Source organism: Platichthys flesus, chromosome 8 (genome assembly GCF_949316205.1).
Source record: "Platichthys flesus chromosome 8, fPlaFle2.1, whole genome shotgun sequence".
NCBI lineage: Eukaryota > Metazoa > Chordata > Actinopteri > Pleuronectiformes > Pleuronectidae > Platichthys > Platichthys flesus.
In genome coordinates, this window is record NC_084952.1 from 8,810,339 (window position 1) to 8,829,241 (window position 18,903).

General features: G+C 46.1%; 2 protein-coding genes across 2 annotated transcripts; one reads left to right on the top strand and one right to left on the bottom strand.

Annotated features, from left to right (window-relative positions):
• The first annotated feature begins 442 nt into the window (after nucleotides 1-442).
• Nucleotides 443-6,408, top strand: LOC133958394 (dystrophin-related protein 2-like). The gene is made up of 5 exons (XM_062393154.1): nucleotides 443-1,171; nucleotides 2,988-3,240; nucleotides 5,269-5,386; nucleotides 5,502-5,582; nucleotides 5,915-6,408. The coding sequence occupies exons 1-5, from the start codon at nucleotides 1,095-1,097 to the stop codon at nucleotides 5,932-5,934; spliced, it is 549 nt and encodes a 182-aa protein (XP_062249138.1). The 5' UTR covers nucleotides 443-1,094; the 3' UTR covers nucleotides 5,935-6,408.
• Nucleotides 6,409-8,825: 2,417 nt separating this feature from the next.
• LOC133958389 (aryl-hydrocarbon-interacting protein-like 1) lies at nucleotides 8,826-17,814 on the bottom strand. Its single transcript, XM_062393148.1, has 8 exons — nucleotides 17,679-17,814; nucleotides 16,492-16,671; nucleotides 15,965-16,153; nucleotides 15,011-15,187; nucleotides 14,355-14,496; nucleotides 11,478-12,046; nucleotides 10,726-10,867; nucleotides 8,826-10,208 (listed from the first exon to the last, which is right to left on the bottom strand). The coding sequence occupies exons 1-8, from the start codon at nucleotides 17,772-17,774 to the stop codon at nucleotides 9,502-9,504; spliced, it is 2,202 nt and encodes a 733-aa protein (XP_062249132.1). The 5' UTR covers nucleotides 17,775-17,814; the 3' UTR covers nucleotides 8,826-9,501.
• Nucleotides 17,815-18,903: the final 1,089 nt, after the last annotated feature.

Consider the following 18,903-nt stretch of genomic DNA (forward strand, 5'->3'; position numbering starts at 1 on the left):
AGGTCTTCCATAAGCTGCTCAAAGAGGATGAGTATTAAAATTGTTTCAATGCAATAATTCTCTCTTAATAATTCAACTAAAACTCTGCTTCTTCAACTTATCTGTAAATTAGGGGGAAGTAAAAGTAATTTCTTGACTCTGATTCTCAAGAATATTCCTTCATATTGGTCTTACATTGTATTCATTATTTTTTTTTAAAGGTCTTAACAAGTCTGAAATCTAACTTGTTGAAAACTACAGAAGCCCTCTAACAGCAGATCTTTCTTTTTATATTATTATGATTAAAATATAAAATCTGTGTAAAACAGCTTTTCTGAGGTAGAACAGTATACAATAGCTTATATTTAATATAAAATTGTGTAAATACAACAAAAACGGTATAATTGTATATAATTATAATTTAATAAATGGACCTATCCATCTTAAAACAAAACAAGCCTGCTTGAATATAATAGATTACCCTTTGATATATGATATTACATTACAAGGCAAATCTTTAAATTGATTTTAACTTTGGATCAGTTAAAGTGCTTCGCAGCCCACAGCCTTAGTGCACAATAGAAAATGGACAAACAGCTGTCCGTCCAATAAAACAACTTCAAAACATTTATAGATGTACTTATAGTTTTACAGCCGTATGTCTTCTATCATAGACCTACGCATAAAGTTTTATCTTCCATTATCAATAAAGTTTATCCGTTATTGTTTGGGAAATTAAATTGTCTTGTAGCTTAAGATCCTCATTCCAATATTAATAAATCGGAGTAGGTTTTTAATGGTGTGATGAGCCAAGTTTATTACGGAACATTTCATTTTTGGAACGTAAACCTGGCGCAGCGCGATGTCTCTGTCAGTGTCCCATCGCGTCCTGTCTTGGTCTGTAAAACTGCCCCTCGTCTTGCTCTGCGTGCCCCCCCCCCCCTCTGGGCTGTGTGCTCTCCCATGCCCGCCATGGCTCTGCTTTGTGCTGCTGTTGGCTGTGTGCTGGTGGCTCAGTGTGCTGTCTCCTGTGTGGGGGACTCAGGGATGAAGATCAGTACCTCCTGCGTCACTCCAGCCCCGCCCTGGACCCTGACTCCCCCTGCGGACAACACATGATGCTGGTTCACTTGGACCACCAGGACAAGGAGCAGCTCCAGTGCACCCTGGCCCGTCTGGAGAATGAGAACAGGTCTGTGGAACATGCACCAACACCATAACATCTGTGAAACACGAGCATTGACGTCTGTGTTGAATTTGATTTGGTTAAAGCTTTGAATTTGGTTTAAATTATACTTGTAGCTGCAATTGGAAGAGATATTTCCATTGGTAAATCTCTGGAGAAGCATAAAAACACAAATATGTGTTTTTGTCTCTAGGCATCAAACTCTTTTGGTATCTGTCTGCTGCCATGTGCACATCTCCTGGAGAGAGTAAACACTTTCACACTCTAGACCCTTTGAACAGCCGTGAGAGAACAGGAGGCATTTCTTGTGTGCTCATACCTGACAGTAAAGACCATGGGATTATGGGAGCATTTCTAAACCGTTCCTTGCATCATTAAAGGTGTCCTGAAAGGAAACCTCCATTATAGAGGGACCGCTGTGATAGAAGCAGCTCTGAAACACACTGGTAGATGTTAATGCTTTGAATTTGAATTTACCGTGTCCCAGTTGCAAAGAGGCTCAGATATTTTCCATAAACGAGGCAAATTCATATTCTCTGTCCATTTAATTGGTTACTGGAGGCAGCCTTTATGCGAATGATTCACATGAATTATTTCTCTTGTCTTCTGCTTGGTCATGACCTTTCTAGTCAGGCAAACACACTCACACACACACACACACACACACACACATGTATCCTCTGGGTGTCTGAAACCTTGACCCAGTTAATTTTTTCTGCAAAGTCTGCCTCCTGTTATGACACTGCACGGTGCGTTGATGTCTGTATTTATGACAGGAGTAGAAGAGAAGCTCGGTTCATATCCTGTCACTCATACCTCGACAATAAATCTCTCAGGGGTCCTGAGGTTAAAAATCATATCTAACATCTTTTTATTGCAACAGAAAAGGACCTGTGTCTCAGATATCCTGCTTTAAAACGTGGATAAATACAAGGATTCACAGCTGTTAAGACGTTTAACTTCTTATTATGTGTCTTATTTACCTCAAACATTAGAAACATAGACTTCTTTAAATATGAAAGAGTTTTCGATCACATAAGATAAAACTTTATTGATCCCACATTCACTTGTTACAGCAGCAAGTAGACAAGGTAGACAAGAGATTGTTAATAAAGATAAACTAATACAATTTAAGAAATTAAGAACATTTACATAACATACAAATTCCACTATGGAAATAGTATTTACAGAAATAAATAAATGTACTGTGGCAGTGGCACAAAATGATCGCACCAAGATGTATGCTGGCAGATTGTTCATACAAAGAAATATACATTAAATAAATAATAAAATATGTCATTATTATTTTGTTATAGATAATCTACTAAGAGTTTCTGGATGAATGTCCAGGGAAGGTTTATCTGTTCAATACTCCTCATATTGTATATTATATTATATTATATTATATTATATATTATAACCATAACAAGATTAGAATCAGTGACGTCAAACCAATCTCACCAAAATACAGAACTTTGCTCAACTATATTGACATTGGAATAGACCAGCATGTTTTGCACCAGCAGCACCAAAATAAATTGGAGTACCTTTAGTGATGCTTCACAGCACAGTTTGCAATCAGTTAATGGCCTCAGTGTCACACATGGAGCCTAGAAACAGAAGGAACCTATTTAGTGCAGCCTTTTTTCAAAGTGAAGCCTGCTTTATTGTTTAAATGTGTTGTTGTTCAGGCAACTAAAGAAATAATTTAGATTATGAAATTCTGTGTCAGGTAAACATCTCTAGCAGTTTCTGTGTGTGTGGATGTATTTTCCATGTTGACTGACTCTTTCCCTCCGTCTGTCCACTGTGGTGTCCTCAGGGTGCTGCAGGGCGAGTACAGGCGGCTCAAGTGGAAGCACGAAGAAGCAGCGTCGGTCCCCATGCTGACCGAGGCTGGGGAGGACGGCCCGGGTTCACCCACTGCAGAGGGGCAGCAGGACGAGGAGCTCCTGGCCGAGGCTCGGGTCCTCCGGCAACACAAGACGCGCCTCGAGACCCGCATGCAGATCCTGGAGGACCACAACAAACAGCTGGAGTCGCAGCTGCACCGGCTCAGGGAGCTACTGCTACAGGTACATCCGCTGTTGGGGCGCAGCGAAGATAATGATGATGATGAAGTCCAGGAAAAGACCTGCCTCATTTAAACCCGCTATTTATTAACTCCACCGCGGAAGTTATACATTAGCCCCTTTTTCTTTGTTTACTAGTCATCTGGATTATGCAAAATGAAATGAACTGATTTGGACCAAATTTGGTAGAGAGATGGATTTATCAAGGTATTGCAGAAAATAATCTTATCTATGGGTCAAAAGAGTAAGTGGCAGGGACTATTTTCCGTGAACCCACAGTGGTAGATGTTGCTGCTTTATTCGAGCGAAGCATCCAGAAGACGGTTTTGAGCCAGGGTTTTAAAGATGAACGTTTTTGGGAGATTTCCAGAATTTAGCTTCTTGGCTGGTGAAATGCCAGACAGACAGATCTGACAAGCCTTTTTCTGAGAGTAGCAACTCCGAGGAGTCATGAAGGAGCTGAATCCACGGCTGGAACATTTCTATTCGTCAAGGTGGAGATGGAGCATAGTTTCCTGCCCAAAGGAGTGATACTTTTGGGGCAATCTCATTTCCTCTGTATGAAGATAAGTCATTTTCCAGGTGGGCAGGATGATAAGGGCAGGAAGATAAACCCATGCCGTCCTGCGGTATATCACAGTGTGATGGAGGCAATTTTGATGTGAAGTCAAAATACGTCTCATTTTAAACATATCCTTATTCGAGACATATGTTTCTCAGTCTTTCTGATACTTAATAGTAAGAAATTTACAAAAACTCTAGTTAAAGGTCGGGTATATAGTGTTTTTAATATTGCATCTGAGTTCTTGTTTCACCATTAGTGTGGAAGAAGTACAAAGTTTAGTCATAAGATGAGCAAGTATCCTTCTGCTGGGATAATGGGCCTTGGTTAACGGCAGCAGCTTCATTCACTGTACAACACTGTGTAGCTGCTGTTTGAATGAAGGGCACAGAGTCAAGTTTAATGGTTTTCAACATTTCTGGTCATGAAATTACAAACATCAAGGAACACAGTGCGTCACATACTTTCATTAAGTGCGAGCAGTCAAAGAAGGTTCATGTAAAAACGACTTCTATGCAAATGTCAACTGTGACGATATGAGGAAAGACGAGGAGAACCTGCGGCGGGAATACTGTTGTGCGAGTTAAGAAAAAGGATAAGCCTTAAGACACCGTGGAGTGTAATATAAAAGGAATTACTGCAGCCTGGAGGAAAGGTGCGAGGAGGAGATCTGTGAAGAGATGACACACACAGTCACTGGGTCGTAAGAAGGGAATAGTTAGCAGCCGCTGTACAGTACAGATGCAAACTGCCCACGTAGGTCACTGATTAGAGAGACAGAAAAGTGATTGACAGGAGAGAGTGTCTGAGAGAGAGGAATCAGACACATGTTCAGGTTAAAGACTGAAGATTGAGATCGAGGATGAAGGCTAAAATAGTATGTGGCACTGATGTCTGCACAGAGACAGGAGGTATATACCTGCATATAAAAATGCAATTCAATTTCATATAATCCCTTTCTGCCCGAACCAATATCACAGTTTCATTTCCCTCAAAATATAAAATCTCCACAATCTGCTGTCGTTGTCTGAGGAGGTGTGCGAGTGAATTCCTCCCGGTCTCTGCAGATGTTTCTCGACAACCACTGAACTTGCTCACCCCCTGAGTGTTGTTGCATTGTTTCTAAAAACAGCATAAAAATATCCTCGTGTGTCACATTATGCATCTGTGATTGTGATTGTAAGGGCTCCCCTCTGTCGTCTGGGCGGCTGGGCGGCTTATTATGTGTTTAAAAAAGGACAAATCCCAGTAACCTGATGGCTCCATCAAACAACTGCTGGATGATATTTCCTTTTATTTTAATAATTATTATTATTCTGCTCCGAGATGTCAGTTGAGGGCCGCTGTCTGAGTGCCAATAACCAGAACGTTCATTACCGTGTGAAAGGCTAAACTCCTCGGAGGTCTGAAACATGATGGATATGAGCTGTTATTTGGACGGAAGGATAATCAGTCTCTCCTCAAAACAGCCCAAAGATGATTCCGAGGCCAACGGTTCAGAGCCGTCAACCCTCTCGTCCCCCGTGTCTGGAGGGGGCCACCACGGGGAGCCGGCCAGCAGAGAGACCACCGACACTGAAGCAGCAGGTCAGCGACTGAGGGCTTCGACCGACAAACGCATGCATGTTAAGATGTGAAACCTTTCTTCCTTCCCTTTTATCCCAGTCCATATACATATTTCCCGTGTGTGTGTGTGTGTTAGGAGACGACATGGAGCAGGACACGGTGCTGCAGCTCCAGGAGGTCATCGAGCAGCTGAGAAACGTCTTCCCCTCGGAACCGGGTGAGTTTGTCCGGTCTGCTGGTCAGCCAGTGGAAAGTGAGAGTTGGAGAGGAGGGCGAATACGTACTGCATGCGTGTTGATTGTCTTGAGGGGAGGCACAGGGAGATCAAATGGCAGAGGGGGGGGGGGGGGAGTAAAATGAAGAGAGACAGGAACAGTCGCACGGAGATAAAGAGCATCCGCGCAACCGCAGCGCTCATTTAAAACGCAACGTGCCTGGAAATTCATCCTTGAAAGGAATTATCAATACAACCTTGTTAGTTTAATGTTCAGATTGTACCTCCGGACCCTAAAAAAACGTTTTTCCTCTTCTTCTTTTTCCTAATTTCAGGCACCACCTCACACATTTAAACCCTGAGTGGGCCTGGAGGAGCAAAGAGACAGCCTGATGGCAGCGGAGCGGGGCAGGGGGGGGGGGGAGCTCCACACAGCTGAGGTCAGGCCCCTGCGACCACAGCAGCAGCAGCAGCAGCAGCTATGACACCCAGAGCTAACCCTCCACTGGAACTCACTGCACTAAAAGCCTTTTCCATGCGAACAATGCTAAAGGGCCACGCTGATGTCCAATGCGGCCGGGGGGGTGCTCAGCGGCCTGACGCCACGTCCACGAGCCACAGGAAACTGGAGCGTCAGCGGCAGGTCAGGGGGAGACTGGAGTCAAGGACACTGTGCTTACCAGTGTCTGTGTAGTCGTTGGGAGGTGTGAAGCTTTATCTCAGTCCACAGCACAAATTGGACCTTCCATTTAAAAGAACTTGAAAACAAATGCAAAAAGAAATAAGGAGGATTTCCCTTTTTTGTTTATGTCAGAATGCCTGTATCTTCAGTTGTCCCCCCTCCCCCCCCCCCCCCCACACACACACCTCCTCCATGAATGTGTTATCGTGCTTGTTATTTTTGTGTTTTTTTGAGGGGAGGTGGTGCGCTGAAGCTCGCCGGTGTAAACTAGATGCGGGGCTGTGTGTATTTCCTGTGGCTGCATGGCGGAGGTTGTCAGCGAGGTTGACAGCACCCACCACGAGCTTATTTACTTTGTGAGAATGACACATCATCAGTTCAATCCATGATTTATTTAAGACAGCCAAAGTGCCCGCTAGCACACAGCGCCTCTGTATGCACACACTGTGTCCCTCTCATCCTCTCCAACCGCTTGTCGATCTCATCGCTCGCCTGCTCCAAGTGAGCCCTGCACGCTCGTGGAGAACCACTCGTGCTCCCTGTACGCGCACACAGACGTATGCTGCTACGTCCTCGCCCCCCCCCCCACCCACCCCCCCCCCCCCCCCCCACACACACACACACACAGTTATCAAGCACCCTTCTCTCATTGTGCACGAATGCACAAAGGCCTCTATGCATGATCGATACTATTTGCTGAAGTGCATCACAGAAAAAACACAGACCACATACAGTACACCCGTCGTAACAATGGAGATCTGTTTGATCTCCTCGGCGTGTGGGATTCAGACAAGCGCCCGGGTCTGAGCCAATTTGTATTGTGACTGAAGTTTGGCTTTTGTTGTGGAAGCGTCGCTAAATATCAGGATGCCAGCGTTTTCTTTGGGATCTTGGCCGTTCTCCTGCTGTGTGCGAGGAAAGACAAGAAGGGGGCTCCAGGCGATGCGCCGCCAGGCTGAGGCTCCCTCTCCCTCGTCAAGGCCGATCCCAGGCACCACAGGGGGCCGCGAGGCGCCACCGCGGCACAATCCAACGCTCGGTTCATCCCTAGTAATCCCTCCTCTCATGTAGATTTGAAAAGAACAGTAGCTAGTGACTATACATGCCTCATTTTCCCCTGCTAATGCCGACTTAATTGCTTTCAGATTTACAAAAAAAAACGGCGATTGCTTGAGATGGCTTCGCCTCATCATATCAGGGTCACGGGTTGTGCTCTGTTCTAAACATAGCACAGTCATTTAATGCCTTAAATCCAAAGTGAATTCATAGATAGAGGTTCTGGACTTTTTCTCATCCCTGAACCGGCCGGTGGTTCATTTCTGGTAAGGTGTGGCCGCAGCACGTGAGCGTCCACATGTTGAAAGCAGCTGGAACGGGTTATCATGAGTGAGCCCATGATGCTTGGAGGGACTGAAAGATCTGAGAGACAAGAGGAAAGAGCGGAAATAAAGAAAAACTATTTATTGCTGAAGGGCTGGGGAGAGCGCTCCACTTTGATGTGCCTGCCACCGACAAATCTCCAGAAGCAGGACGAGAGGCTGCCTGAGACGAACCAGCTCCGGCTGCTTCTCAGCAATCATCCCGCCTCACTCACACACAGAGATACACTCCACTAAGAATTCATCTGAAACCTTACAGACACTCGTATCACTGCAGTTGGAACCATATGAACTGAACTCATTAGGACCCCACCTGTAGGCGGACCCTCGCCGCCTGTTCCTTTCGACACTGTTGCCAGGAAACTGTCCCAGAAGACGCACTTCCACAGGTTTGTGAGTCGGAGCGGTGATGTGTGTTGTGTTTTTTTTTTTTATGTTCTTTTTTTATACAGATGCTAATAGCATCTTGTTTTCCAAATGCGGCCCTCCTCTTCATCACTCCATCCTCCTCTGAGGCCTGCCACTGCTCAGCTGCTGAAAAACAGTCATTAGCATTTGTTCGAATCCATCTGTGCACCGGCGACGCTTCACGGTTTGTGTTGTTAAAGATCTCACACAAGTCTGAACAAAGAGCAGCGGCTCAGCTTGTGGTAGAGAAGAGAAGTAAAAAAAAAGAAGAAGCCATGATGAGCTATGTATATTCATAGACTTTTATTTTGTATGGAATTCACCCGTCTTGTTACACATTGACGATCACCCAGTGCCCTCACACGCTTTACCCCCGTACGTGAGATAATGAGACAGTGGCAGAGTTTGAATAAAGAAGATCCGGGCAGAATGAAATGAATTCACCATTAATGGCAGCGCGTTATATTTCCACACCCCCGCCTCTCCCTCTGCTGCTCTCCATGGTTGTCCGGCCGCATCTCTGTGTAACTGTGTGATCATCTTGAGGCCTGACCCCGAGTACAAACTTAACAGACTGACAGACCCCCCCCCCCCCCCCCCCCCCCTGCTCCCTGTGGCCTGACTGAAGCTGTGTGATTGAAGAATGGAGCCTCTCCACAGAGCAGAGAGGTCACCGCAGAGGACTCCACACACGTGTTCCTCCACCATGTTAACAAGCCTTGTCATTACTGTCTTGCCTTTATGTCTCCCCCCCCCCCCCACTCTGTGTGTCTACCGTTGTGCGTCTTGAGCATCCAACAAATGCGAGTGCGCTTGTGTGTCACCTCACCTACGACTTGAGATCACTAACACACACAGTATATACACACACTCTTACATTACTGATGAACTGAGGTGTACTTTTTTCTTTTTTTAAATCACCATTAATATACCTCATGACTCATTCAAAGTTGAATTGTTTAATTCTTTTTTTGATTTGTGGTTTTTGTCCAGCACTCAAACACGTCTCGCTGTCTTTTCTCTCTGGAGTTTTTAATCTGTATAAAAAGTTTTCTGATGAAAAGGCTTTTTACTGTATTAACATGTGGGTTACTGGCTGCTTTCTACTCTTTGTGTACAGAAATAAAAAACTTTGTATTTGCCAAACCCCCCCCGTCTGCCTGGGTTTTTATTTATTTTTATTTTTATGTGCTTGCAGTCATCCCTCTGAGAGCTGAATAATGAAACTCGACTCAGGACGGTGTTTATATGAATTATTGTTCTGGTGTTTATATTTGTATGTGGCCGAATCAATATTTTCCCGTTGGGAGTTAATCACTTGTCTTTCCTCATAATTCACCTCCTGCGTCCATGTCGCTTTTCTTTCTCCAGTTCTTTCGTTCTATTTATCTCTCCGCCCGCTCGCGTCGCCTGCAGCCGTTGGCTCTGCACAAGACAATCTCGGCCCATTGGTCTACTCTGATTGAGTGCAAGCGTTTCCTGTCTTATCACTGGTGGCTTTGTTCCCTTGGCTTGTTTCGCTTGGGCTCGCTTCGGCACTTGATTGGCATTTGACCTTCTTTCCGCCCTTATCACACGATGATCTCCTGCTCACTACATTATCTCCGCCTGTGCTGGTGGCCGCAGGATCACTGTCTTTATCTGGGGCTCGATTATCTGCCGCACCCTGGCCATACTCGTGATCCACAGCACTCTCTATATTTTCATTATCTAACTCCTCGTCCCTCACTCTCCCACTATCTAGCTCTTTATTACGCCGCTCTGCTTTCACATCTGGGCTTTTCTCCGTTTCTGCATCATCCCCTCCCTCCGTCTCGGCAGGGGCGGGTTTCTCTGAGCTTTCCCTCTCTTCTGCCGTCTTATCTACTTCAGCGTTTTCTTCTGTGGCTTTCGGTGCAAATTTGACGTTCTTCTCGCTTGCCGCTCTGTTGCTCTGGCTTCCACTAGGCCCCCACTTCTCCTGCATCGTGTCCCAGTAAGTCTTGTTCTGGCTGGCGTGCATGGAGCGGACGCGCTCACACAGCTTTTTCAGCTCCAGGCGGACAAAGGGTTTGAAGCTCGGGTCCAACTTCTCGACCGTCTCAAAGTCCCTTCGAGCTTTGTCCTCATTGCACAGAGCGGCGTGCGCCTGAGCCCGTTGGTACACCGCCTTAAAGTTACCTATCAGGGGCAAGATGTGAAGACCACAGGAGGTCAGCCGGGTGAGCAGTAAAACGTGAAGTCAGATAAAAAACACCGGGGGGGGGGGGGTGAAGTAGCTGCACGGAACAGCAGCGGAGAGGCAGGAGACGGGGGGAGTTGGGAAAGGGAAGTAAATGAAGGGAAAAGGGAAAAGCATAAGAACAACAATTTCACATCAGCCTCCGCTATAAATAATTCAGACGTAGCAGAAACAAAAGGAAAACAATGAATTCATTTTGACTGTGATGTCCACGGGTGGGTGCCGCGGGAGCGAAAGAGAGACTCAGCAATGTGCTTTTCTTCTTTCCGTGGCAAACAGCGAGATTAAGGATTGTCACAGGCGTTTGCTGAGGGCCAGACATTTGTATCGGCAAAACAAATCAGATATTTTGAAACTTCACAAAAAGAAGGTGTGTAAGAGGCGGAGAAAAAACTAAACCGGAGCATGTCTATCCAAACATCTGAGACCTCTTTGATTCCTCCTGACGTACATTACCTTTGTGCTTCTTCAGCAGCTTGTTGGTGAGCTCCACCACTCGCTGGTGCTCTTTCAGCTCCAGCATGCACTGGCTGAGGTTGAGCGTCAGGGGCAGACGCACTTTCTCCAGTGACTCCAGGTCCTCGCCCCGTCGATCCACCTGCCGAGCACACGGAGAGAGGAAGCTGAAGGAGGGTGGGATGATGAGAGGACGGTGGTCGTGTTGGTGTTGATGGATGGGGGAGGAAATGTTGAAAAGATGAAAGAGTGTGACGACAGAGAGGGAGAGATGAAAATATAAAGCGTGGGGAGGAATGTTGACAGAAAGAGGAGTTGAGAGTGGAGGAATGTTAGAGGAGGAGGAGGAGGAGGAGAATTGACGAGGAGAGGGAGTTTATTGTGTGTGAAAGGTGTGTGTGTGTGTGCAGGGGGGTAAGACAGGGAGGTGTGGCAGAGGAGGGGGAGTCTAAGGAAGAGAGAAGAAGCACAGCCGAGCGCTGTCACCGTTATTTCTCTGTGGAGGGCTGTTATTTTTAGCTCGTTCTCTGCTCCTCACTTCCCCGGCACACCTACAAGCCACAGCTGCTCTTCAGTAAAGAAACAATGATGATGATTACAGTTTACGAGGCAGCTAACTATTGTATTCTTTTGTGCGACTACTTTTCCGGCACGTCCCATCAATCATCGTGCTCGAGTGGAGGCTGTAAATATGACACCGAATCTGGCGTCTGTCGTCAAATCAAAAGGTTTTACTTGGTTTCATTTGTCACCTTATTCTGAAGGATGTCCACGTATTCTATGGCCTCCTTGAACTTCTCACCGGCCTCCTGGAACTGGCTTTGTTTCACAAGGAAGTTTCCTTCGTTCTGCAGCATCATGACGAGTCGGAGCATCTGCTGCCAGTCTTTACCCTCGGAGGAGCTCGTCTCCTCCTCGTCACCTGCACCCTCATCCGGTTGAATCTTCCCTGGGCTTTCATCTCCTCCCAGTTCACCTTTTGGTTCTCCACGTTGTCCGACATCTTTACTCTCTGTGGTCCCACTTTCACCATCATCTTGCTTCTTGTCTTCCCTCTCCTTTTCTTCCTCCTCCTCATACCCCTTTTTCTCCTCCTCCTCTTCATTTTTGCCCTCCTTTGTCTCCAGCATGTTCCAGTACTGATCCTTCTCCTCCCAGTACTTCTCCTTCATGCGCTCCGACAGGTTCTTCAGCTCCCTGTGGACCAGAGACGCCAGCGTGACGTCGAGGTGGGACACCATGTTGAAGTCTCTGCGAGCCTCCTTCTCGTTCCACACGGCAGCGTGGGCCTTGGCTCTCTTGTAGTAGCCCTTCACACAGTCTGAGGTGCATGAAAACAACAACACAACCATAAGGGGAAACAGTTGTTAATGATGTCTAACTAGAAATGTTCAAAATAAAGCTGCTCTACCTCATGAGGGGGCAGTTTCTTTGGTCTATTTTTGACAGTTTTGTCTATCAGCACTGAGTTAAAGCAAAAATGAACACGTGTTGCATCATGCGTGTGACTAACGGGTTTTATCAGATCATCATTATTTCGGGATATTACCCACGCAGATACAGGAAGGACATGCAATTTACCCATAAGGGGATTCAAACCAATAACTGTCTTGCTGTGAGTAGGCAGTGCTAACCACTGCACCACCGTGCCGTCCTTTGCACCAAAGTGGTGCACAACCTTCAAAGCTCACTAATGGACAAATTAACATTTTTCTTGTTTTGTTTGTGTGAAATCTAAAGTGTACAAAAAGTAAAGTCTCTGCAAAGACAATGCTGAATTAATCCTTTGAATCTCATCTGGACGGACACACACACACACACACACACACACACACACACACACACACACACACACACACACACACACACACACACACACACACACACACACACACACACACACACACACACACACACACACACACACACACACACACACACACACACACACACACACACACACACACGCTGCTGTGCCTCTGTTTTTAGCAGATTAGGCCCATGTGCTTGGTTCAGATACCCACTGATGGTTCCACTTCTCTGTTCCTCTGCATTTAATTTGCCTCTGCACTTAATCTTCATTCAGCCGACATTTAAACAGATTTATTCATCACCTCGGGCGAAAGCAGAGACACACCAGCGGGCGGTTTGCTAAAGAACAACTGGGTAAAAGGGGATGAAACAGCGGTGGAGTGGCTGATTCCAGCTGATACAGGCAACGTGAAATTGATGACGGGAGAAAAATGTGGAAATGAAATGGTTTGAAAAGGGAAGTAACAAGAGGTTGAAGAGGAGGAGAGGAAACGGAGGAGGGATGCTGGTGTGGGACGGCTCCTTCTCATGAGGAGGTGTTTCATACTGGGCCAGTGGAGCTCAGAAAACTCCTGACCACCATTTTCCATGATGACACTCCCGCTCACTTGCAAGCAAGTTTACATCCTCCTGCTACATAAGCCCCGAGCACACACACACACACACACACACAAACACACACAGACAGACAATAGTAAAAGTGGGAATTCAGGCTGAGGGACAGAGAGAAACATAAAGACTGCCTCAGTGGATCCTGTCCCTGGGTGAGGGGCATAATTCATAAGGCTCTGAAGTGGAGACTGGGCCGACATGCAAGCTCCTCCAGGGTCTGACAGAGCATCTCCCAGAGCTGCTTCAACTGTACAACCTGCAGTGACGTCAGCACAGCTCGAACATGGAAGAGCCACTGCAGCAAACCCGGCGCAGACACAGGACCCTGACCTGTCATGCAGCTTTTTCAAAATGATTGTTTTTAATATCGCCCAGAGGTGGAGCTCACTCTGTACATGCTTTTCTTTTCCACTCTAGTGAGCAGCGTAACATGTGTTAAAAAATTCAACATGTCGGGACATGTCATTATATGTTTTCCTGACAAGAGTTGGATAAGAAAATGGTTTTAAATGTCGTTGCAGAAGTGTGGCTGATCTTCTGTTTTAGGTTTTTCCTTTAAGTCATACATCTTCCTGTTTATCGCTTACAGAAGAAGATTTGTGTTCAGCTTCATCTAAAATATCCTTAATTGTGGGGCAACTATTCATTCTGATATTCTGTGTAAGTCTGATCTTATCTTCTGACTCTAATCTTCCAGAAAAACACATTTTCAGATCCAAACCAAACCCTGCTCTCTACATTACAAGCTTCTCTTATTTGCCTTCTTCTCGATAACTTCTTAAACCTTGCAGCTCCATAACGAGTGAATATACGGTTTCAAAGACCTGCACACATTTTAAATAGTAATGACACTCATGCATAAATTACACTGGCTTGGCAAACACAAGCCGATAGCAACATGATGCTTTGTTTTACTTCCTCTCAGATTTTGGGCACGGCTGCACCCTCCGGGTCACATAGAATGTTTGCTGGTTGAAATCCCCGCAGGGCAAGTGGGTGATTAACATCCTGCACCGCTGAACTGCACAGGATTAACCCCGGTAGCTCCTGTGAAGCTGGGCCGGATAGAGCGACGGGTGAGTGTGTGAATACGCTCAGTGTAAGGCACCGGTGAAAATAATGATTCAAACCTGTTTCAGTGCCAGAAAGTGATGATTTATAAGTCACCATGGAACCTCCTCACGTGTGTATCTCATTATCTTTACCTTTGTGTTTCTCCAGCAGCTCGGTGGTGTGCTCGATCGTCTCGTAATACTCCTCCAGCTCCATCATACACTGGCAGTAGTTCAGCTCCAGAGGGATAATCATTCGACCCAAGTTAATGTAGTCTACATCGCCCGGCATCTCCTAAACACACGGATGCACAGATGAGAGAACAAGAACACGATAAGCGCTGTTCTGTAGCTTGACAGGTCCTACACACGTTTTTAATGATTTATGAGAATTCAGAAGTTTAAATATTTTCTCAGGGAAACCGAGATTGACTGTTTGCATACGGGCCAGCTATCTGCGAGCCTCCCAACATCCGTCTGGTGTATCCGCCTAAAGCTGCCAGGAGAATCAAGAATGGTCACTTATTAAAAACATCTCATATGCAAAGGGTCCTCCCTCCAGTATTCCCCCGTCCTTACATCCCCCCCTCATCCCAGACAGTCCTCCACCATCTCTCTCTCTCCCCTTTCTATTCCTTTGCCAGGAATCACACTCTATCGCCTGTAATGAGGGACACAGGGAAGCAGGGCAAAGCAGGGAAACAGGAATCTCCCACTGGTAAACAATGGGAGTTGCATGTCCCATAAACCTCAAATCCTGAGAAAACGTCAAAATATTCTTAAAGCATCATTCACTCCCCCCCACTCACTTTGGACTGGACGGTTTTCAGCAGCAGCACCGCCTCTTTGTACTTGCTGGCAGCGTCCCGGAATCGTCCCTGCTTGACCAGCGCGTTGCCCTGCATGTGGAGAATTGGCACCATCTGCAGCTTCTCGTCCTTTTCCATCATCCACGACTCTCGGTGGTAGGACATGGGGTCTCCGACCTGGAAGCAGCAGGGGCAGGAGTGGAGCACAACAGGGCCAAAAAGGTCAAGAGGAGAAAAGCTCCACTGATTGAAAGTACTCCGACTCGAGGAATGCACTTGAAAGCAGTTTTGAGGTAATTTTACTTTACTGTTTCAAGTTTGTAATACTTCTGGGAGAGCACTAATCACAAAGATAAAGTTTGAACTTTAAAAACAAACAGAGTTGTTCACTTAGCACTATTTCTTATGTTTTCGCACAAAATAATAACAATAAAAATGATTATTCAGGACCTTGGCATCTCCTTTATTTAACACCCTGAAAGGGCAATTATGCCAAATGAGCACTTATATTTTAGAAAGCAAACTGTGCTGGTAAAACCTACTGTGCTTTTCCTGAGAATTTAGTGAGTGTTTTTCTTTTTTACGACGTGGTACTGGCACTTTTACTTGAAGTAGAGGAGCTGAGCAGCTGTCAGCTCGTGCACAGACAAGAACAGTGAATGGGGAAGATGTTAATTTGGTGCCACCACTGCTGGACCGCCTGGTGAGTTTCAAGCTTGTTTGGGATGATATATCATTTTAAAGCTGAATGTTTTAGGGAAAGAGGGACCGGGGTTTTCTCCTTTCTGTCAGTTGATTTTAAAACATCGCGGCACAAGTGTCTCGGATCTGGAGGAGGGATGGATGTCTCATTTTCCTGACAGCCAGTGTTTACCGATGCTAAAACATTTTTGTTTTTGAAAGAATTAGAAAACAGCAGATTGTTTTACACAGTCTTTTTGTTTTACCACCTACCTGCAGCAGCTCCATGATAAATATAAGTGGTTGAGGGGTTCTCATCAGCTCATCCAGCTCTGGGAAACCAGTGGAGTGATAGTGGAACACGTTCCCCATGCCACACATGTGTCTCTGGCCCTCCAGGGGATCTTTCCCTTGAGCGATCAGCCTCATTCCCTTAGACACAATCGGATACAGCCCTGTGTGCTGCAAAATGAAAACATCAATATTAGCCATAAACAAAAAGACTAAAATAAGACATGGATGCACTTGATCATGCTAACCCCCCGCTGCTGACAACCTGTGTAATCAGGTCTGCAGGAAAGAACACATGAAAACCCACAATCTCATTACCTTTTTCTCGGGGGGGGGGGGGGGGGGAACTAGAAATTGCACAAATAGATTGCTCTGTTGTAACACTAAGCATGTAAGAGGGTTGATTAATAAAGAGGTGCAGAAGATTTTCTTTCTGTCTCATGAACTCTTATTAGAACCCTTTCTAAGGTCTTACTATTCCAGTGTGAGAAAGAAGTTGTTCAACTCACAACGGCATCGCACCAGAACTCCGCCACCTCGTCAACCCTCATGGACATCAGCAGGGTCTCCCAGATCTCCATCTTGAACATCTTTCCCACAAAGATCTCAGCGGGCCTGCCGGCCAGTCGACTGTCATCGATGACCGTCCGCTCAAAGTCGTCCAACAGCGTCTGGAAGTGGAACACCAGCTTGGAGGGGGAGAAGGGAAGATACACAGAACGGGGATTAATGATTAATGCTTTTCTTAAAAAAAATACAGTTGGGATAAAAAATCTGACGTGATTGTTTTTCAGGATATTTATGATTTTTGACAGGAAATTTTGTGTTTGTGGAAAAACCTCACTTCTTAAGCAGCGTATAGTGTGTTATCTTTTTTCTATGTCTAGAATGTGTTGATACTGCTACATGAATTGATACATGTGTGTGAATACGTTTAACTTGCAAATGTGCAGCTGTTGCCAATTCGACATGCATGCGTTTCTTTCCCATCTCCCTGCTATATATTTCTATTATTATAATATTTAATTACGTTACAATATGGGCTTCTGATCTGATTTCTTTCAAGGTATTTTTCAGACACTTGTAACGTACCCCAGACCTGCTGGTTCTCATTATGTGCTCCATCTGTATTACATTCATCTGACGTACAAAACCTCACCATCGCCCCCAGACTGCAGAATTACACTGGCTTCATGCAACCCTCTATTTATAGCTTGACAGATTGTGTATAATGGTCAGATAACGGTGCGAGCTGCCGGGGATCACCTCACCAGGAAGTCAAGGCACGCACACACACTCAGGTAAATTGAAATTCATGCTGGCAATGTCTTGGAAAATGTTTGTCACAGTGTCCAGGCTCTGTGCCATATGGCTGGATACGACTAGAGGGGTAAAAGAAAAAAGTGTGCGACCAGCAGATCAGTAGATGAAGTGAAACACAGACGCCGTGCCAAAAAACATGTTGCAAATTGGCTGACCAAATGTTTGCTCTGTGTGAAAGGGCCAGATACAGAATACACTTCCTCGCGTCATGAATAATTCAATGGCAAATAATTGAAGTGGGCAAATGAAACACACGGCTAAAAATAGACATCACTCAGAGCCGCGTTAATTACATCACAATTGTCGGTTAATTGTGTTGAGAATCATCCTGGTGTGTTATTCAGGTCATCGGGTTAACTGTGACTTTGACTACCTTGGTCCCAGGTGGAAAGTGTGGCAGCGGCCCTTTGCCTCCAGCCAGAATCTTCTTCTTCACTCCTGGGTGGTTGGAAAGGTAGGTCTCTTCCATCTTCAAGCCGCCTCCAGCAGTCACCACACAGGAAAGTGTGAGTGTGTGTGTGTTTTGGGGAGATTTCTTCCCTCTCTGGGTTCTGTGTTCCTCTGGCTTTCTAATTAGCCTGTGGAGACACTCTTGGCTGGTTAGCTGCTCTCTGACAGATGGCGGGATTAGGCAGGGGTTTGGAGATGGCCACTCTAATCTGAGGAGCTAATCCCTCGCCTACCCCTTGCGATTGGTGGAGCAATCCCCGCGGGCAGGAGCGGGAGAGGGGGGGGTGACCACCGGGCCCCGGCACCGTGTGGACGAGAGGGACCCAGATCACTCTCGGACAAGCGCAGATCATTCTAGAGGGAGTGTAATCTGATGACGCGATGATGGTTTAGGGATGTAGCTGCGGCCCAGAGCAAGTACTTAACAGCAGGCTGGGCTTTCTCTGGGTGAAGGTTCCAGGCCTGTTTCTCCACTGAGCACGTCTCTGCCGGGTGTTATCGTGCATCCTGGAATCTTTGAAGTGGAACCAGGGGTGCAACTAACAATTAATCTGCCAATTACTAACTCGAATACTAATTTTCCCCAGAAAGTAATTATCACAGCCTCCTGAGGTCTAAAGTCATGTCCTCGAAAAGCTTGTGTCATGTGACCAACAGTCAAACAGCGGCTTGAGATCTGGGGAAGCTGGAGGTCAAATAATCGTCTTCAACTCATTGTGACGCTCCTCAACACGCTGGTGAACCATGTTTGCCGTGTGGAGCAGCACAGTATCCTGGTGAAAGAGGCCACAGCCATGAGGACAGCGGTGGCATGACGGGGGCCCACTTGGTCTGCAGCAATGTCCCGGTAGGTGGAACGTGTCACAAAGCAGCGTCCACATGACAGGAAGAGCACTGAGCATCAAACTGCCTCCCCCGGCTCGCCCCCTCCCTGTGGTGCATCCTGCTGCCATCTCCTCCTCGGGTTAACAATGTATACGCACCCAGTAGTCGTCCAGGTGGTGTGCAAAAAAAAATATATATATATAAATGTGATTCATCCGACCAGGTCACATTCTTCCATGGGCCTTTTTTCGCAACAGACATTTTGACACGTCCTGGTGTGAAGAGCGCTGGTGTGTTAACAATGGGTCTGTTCCGTTCAAGTG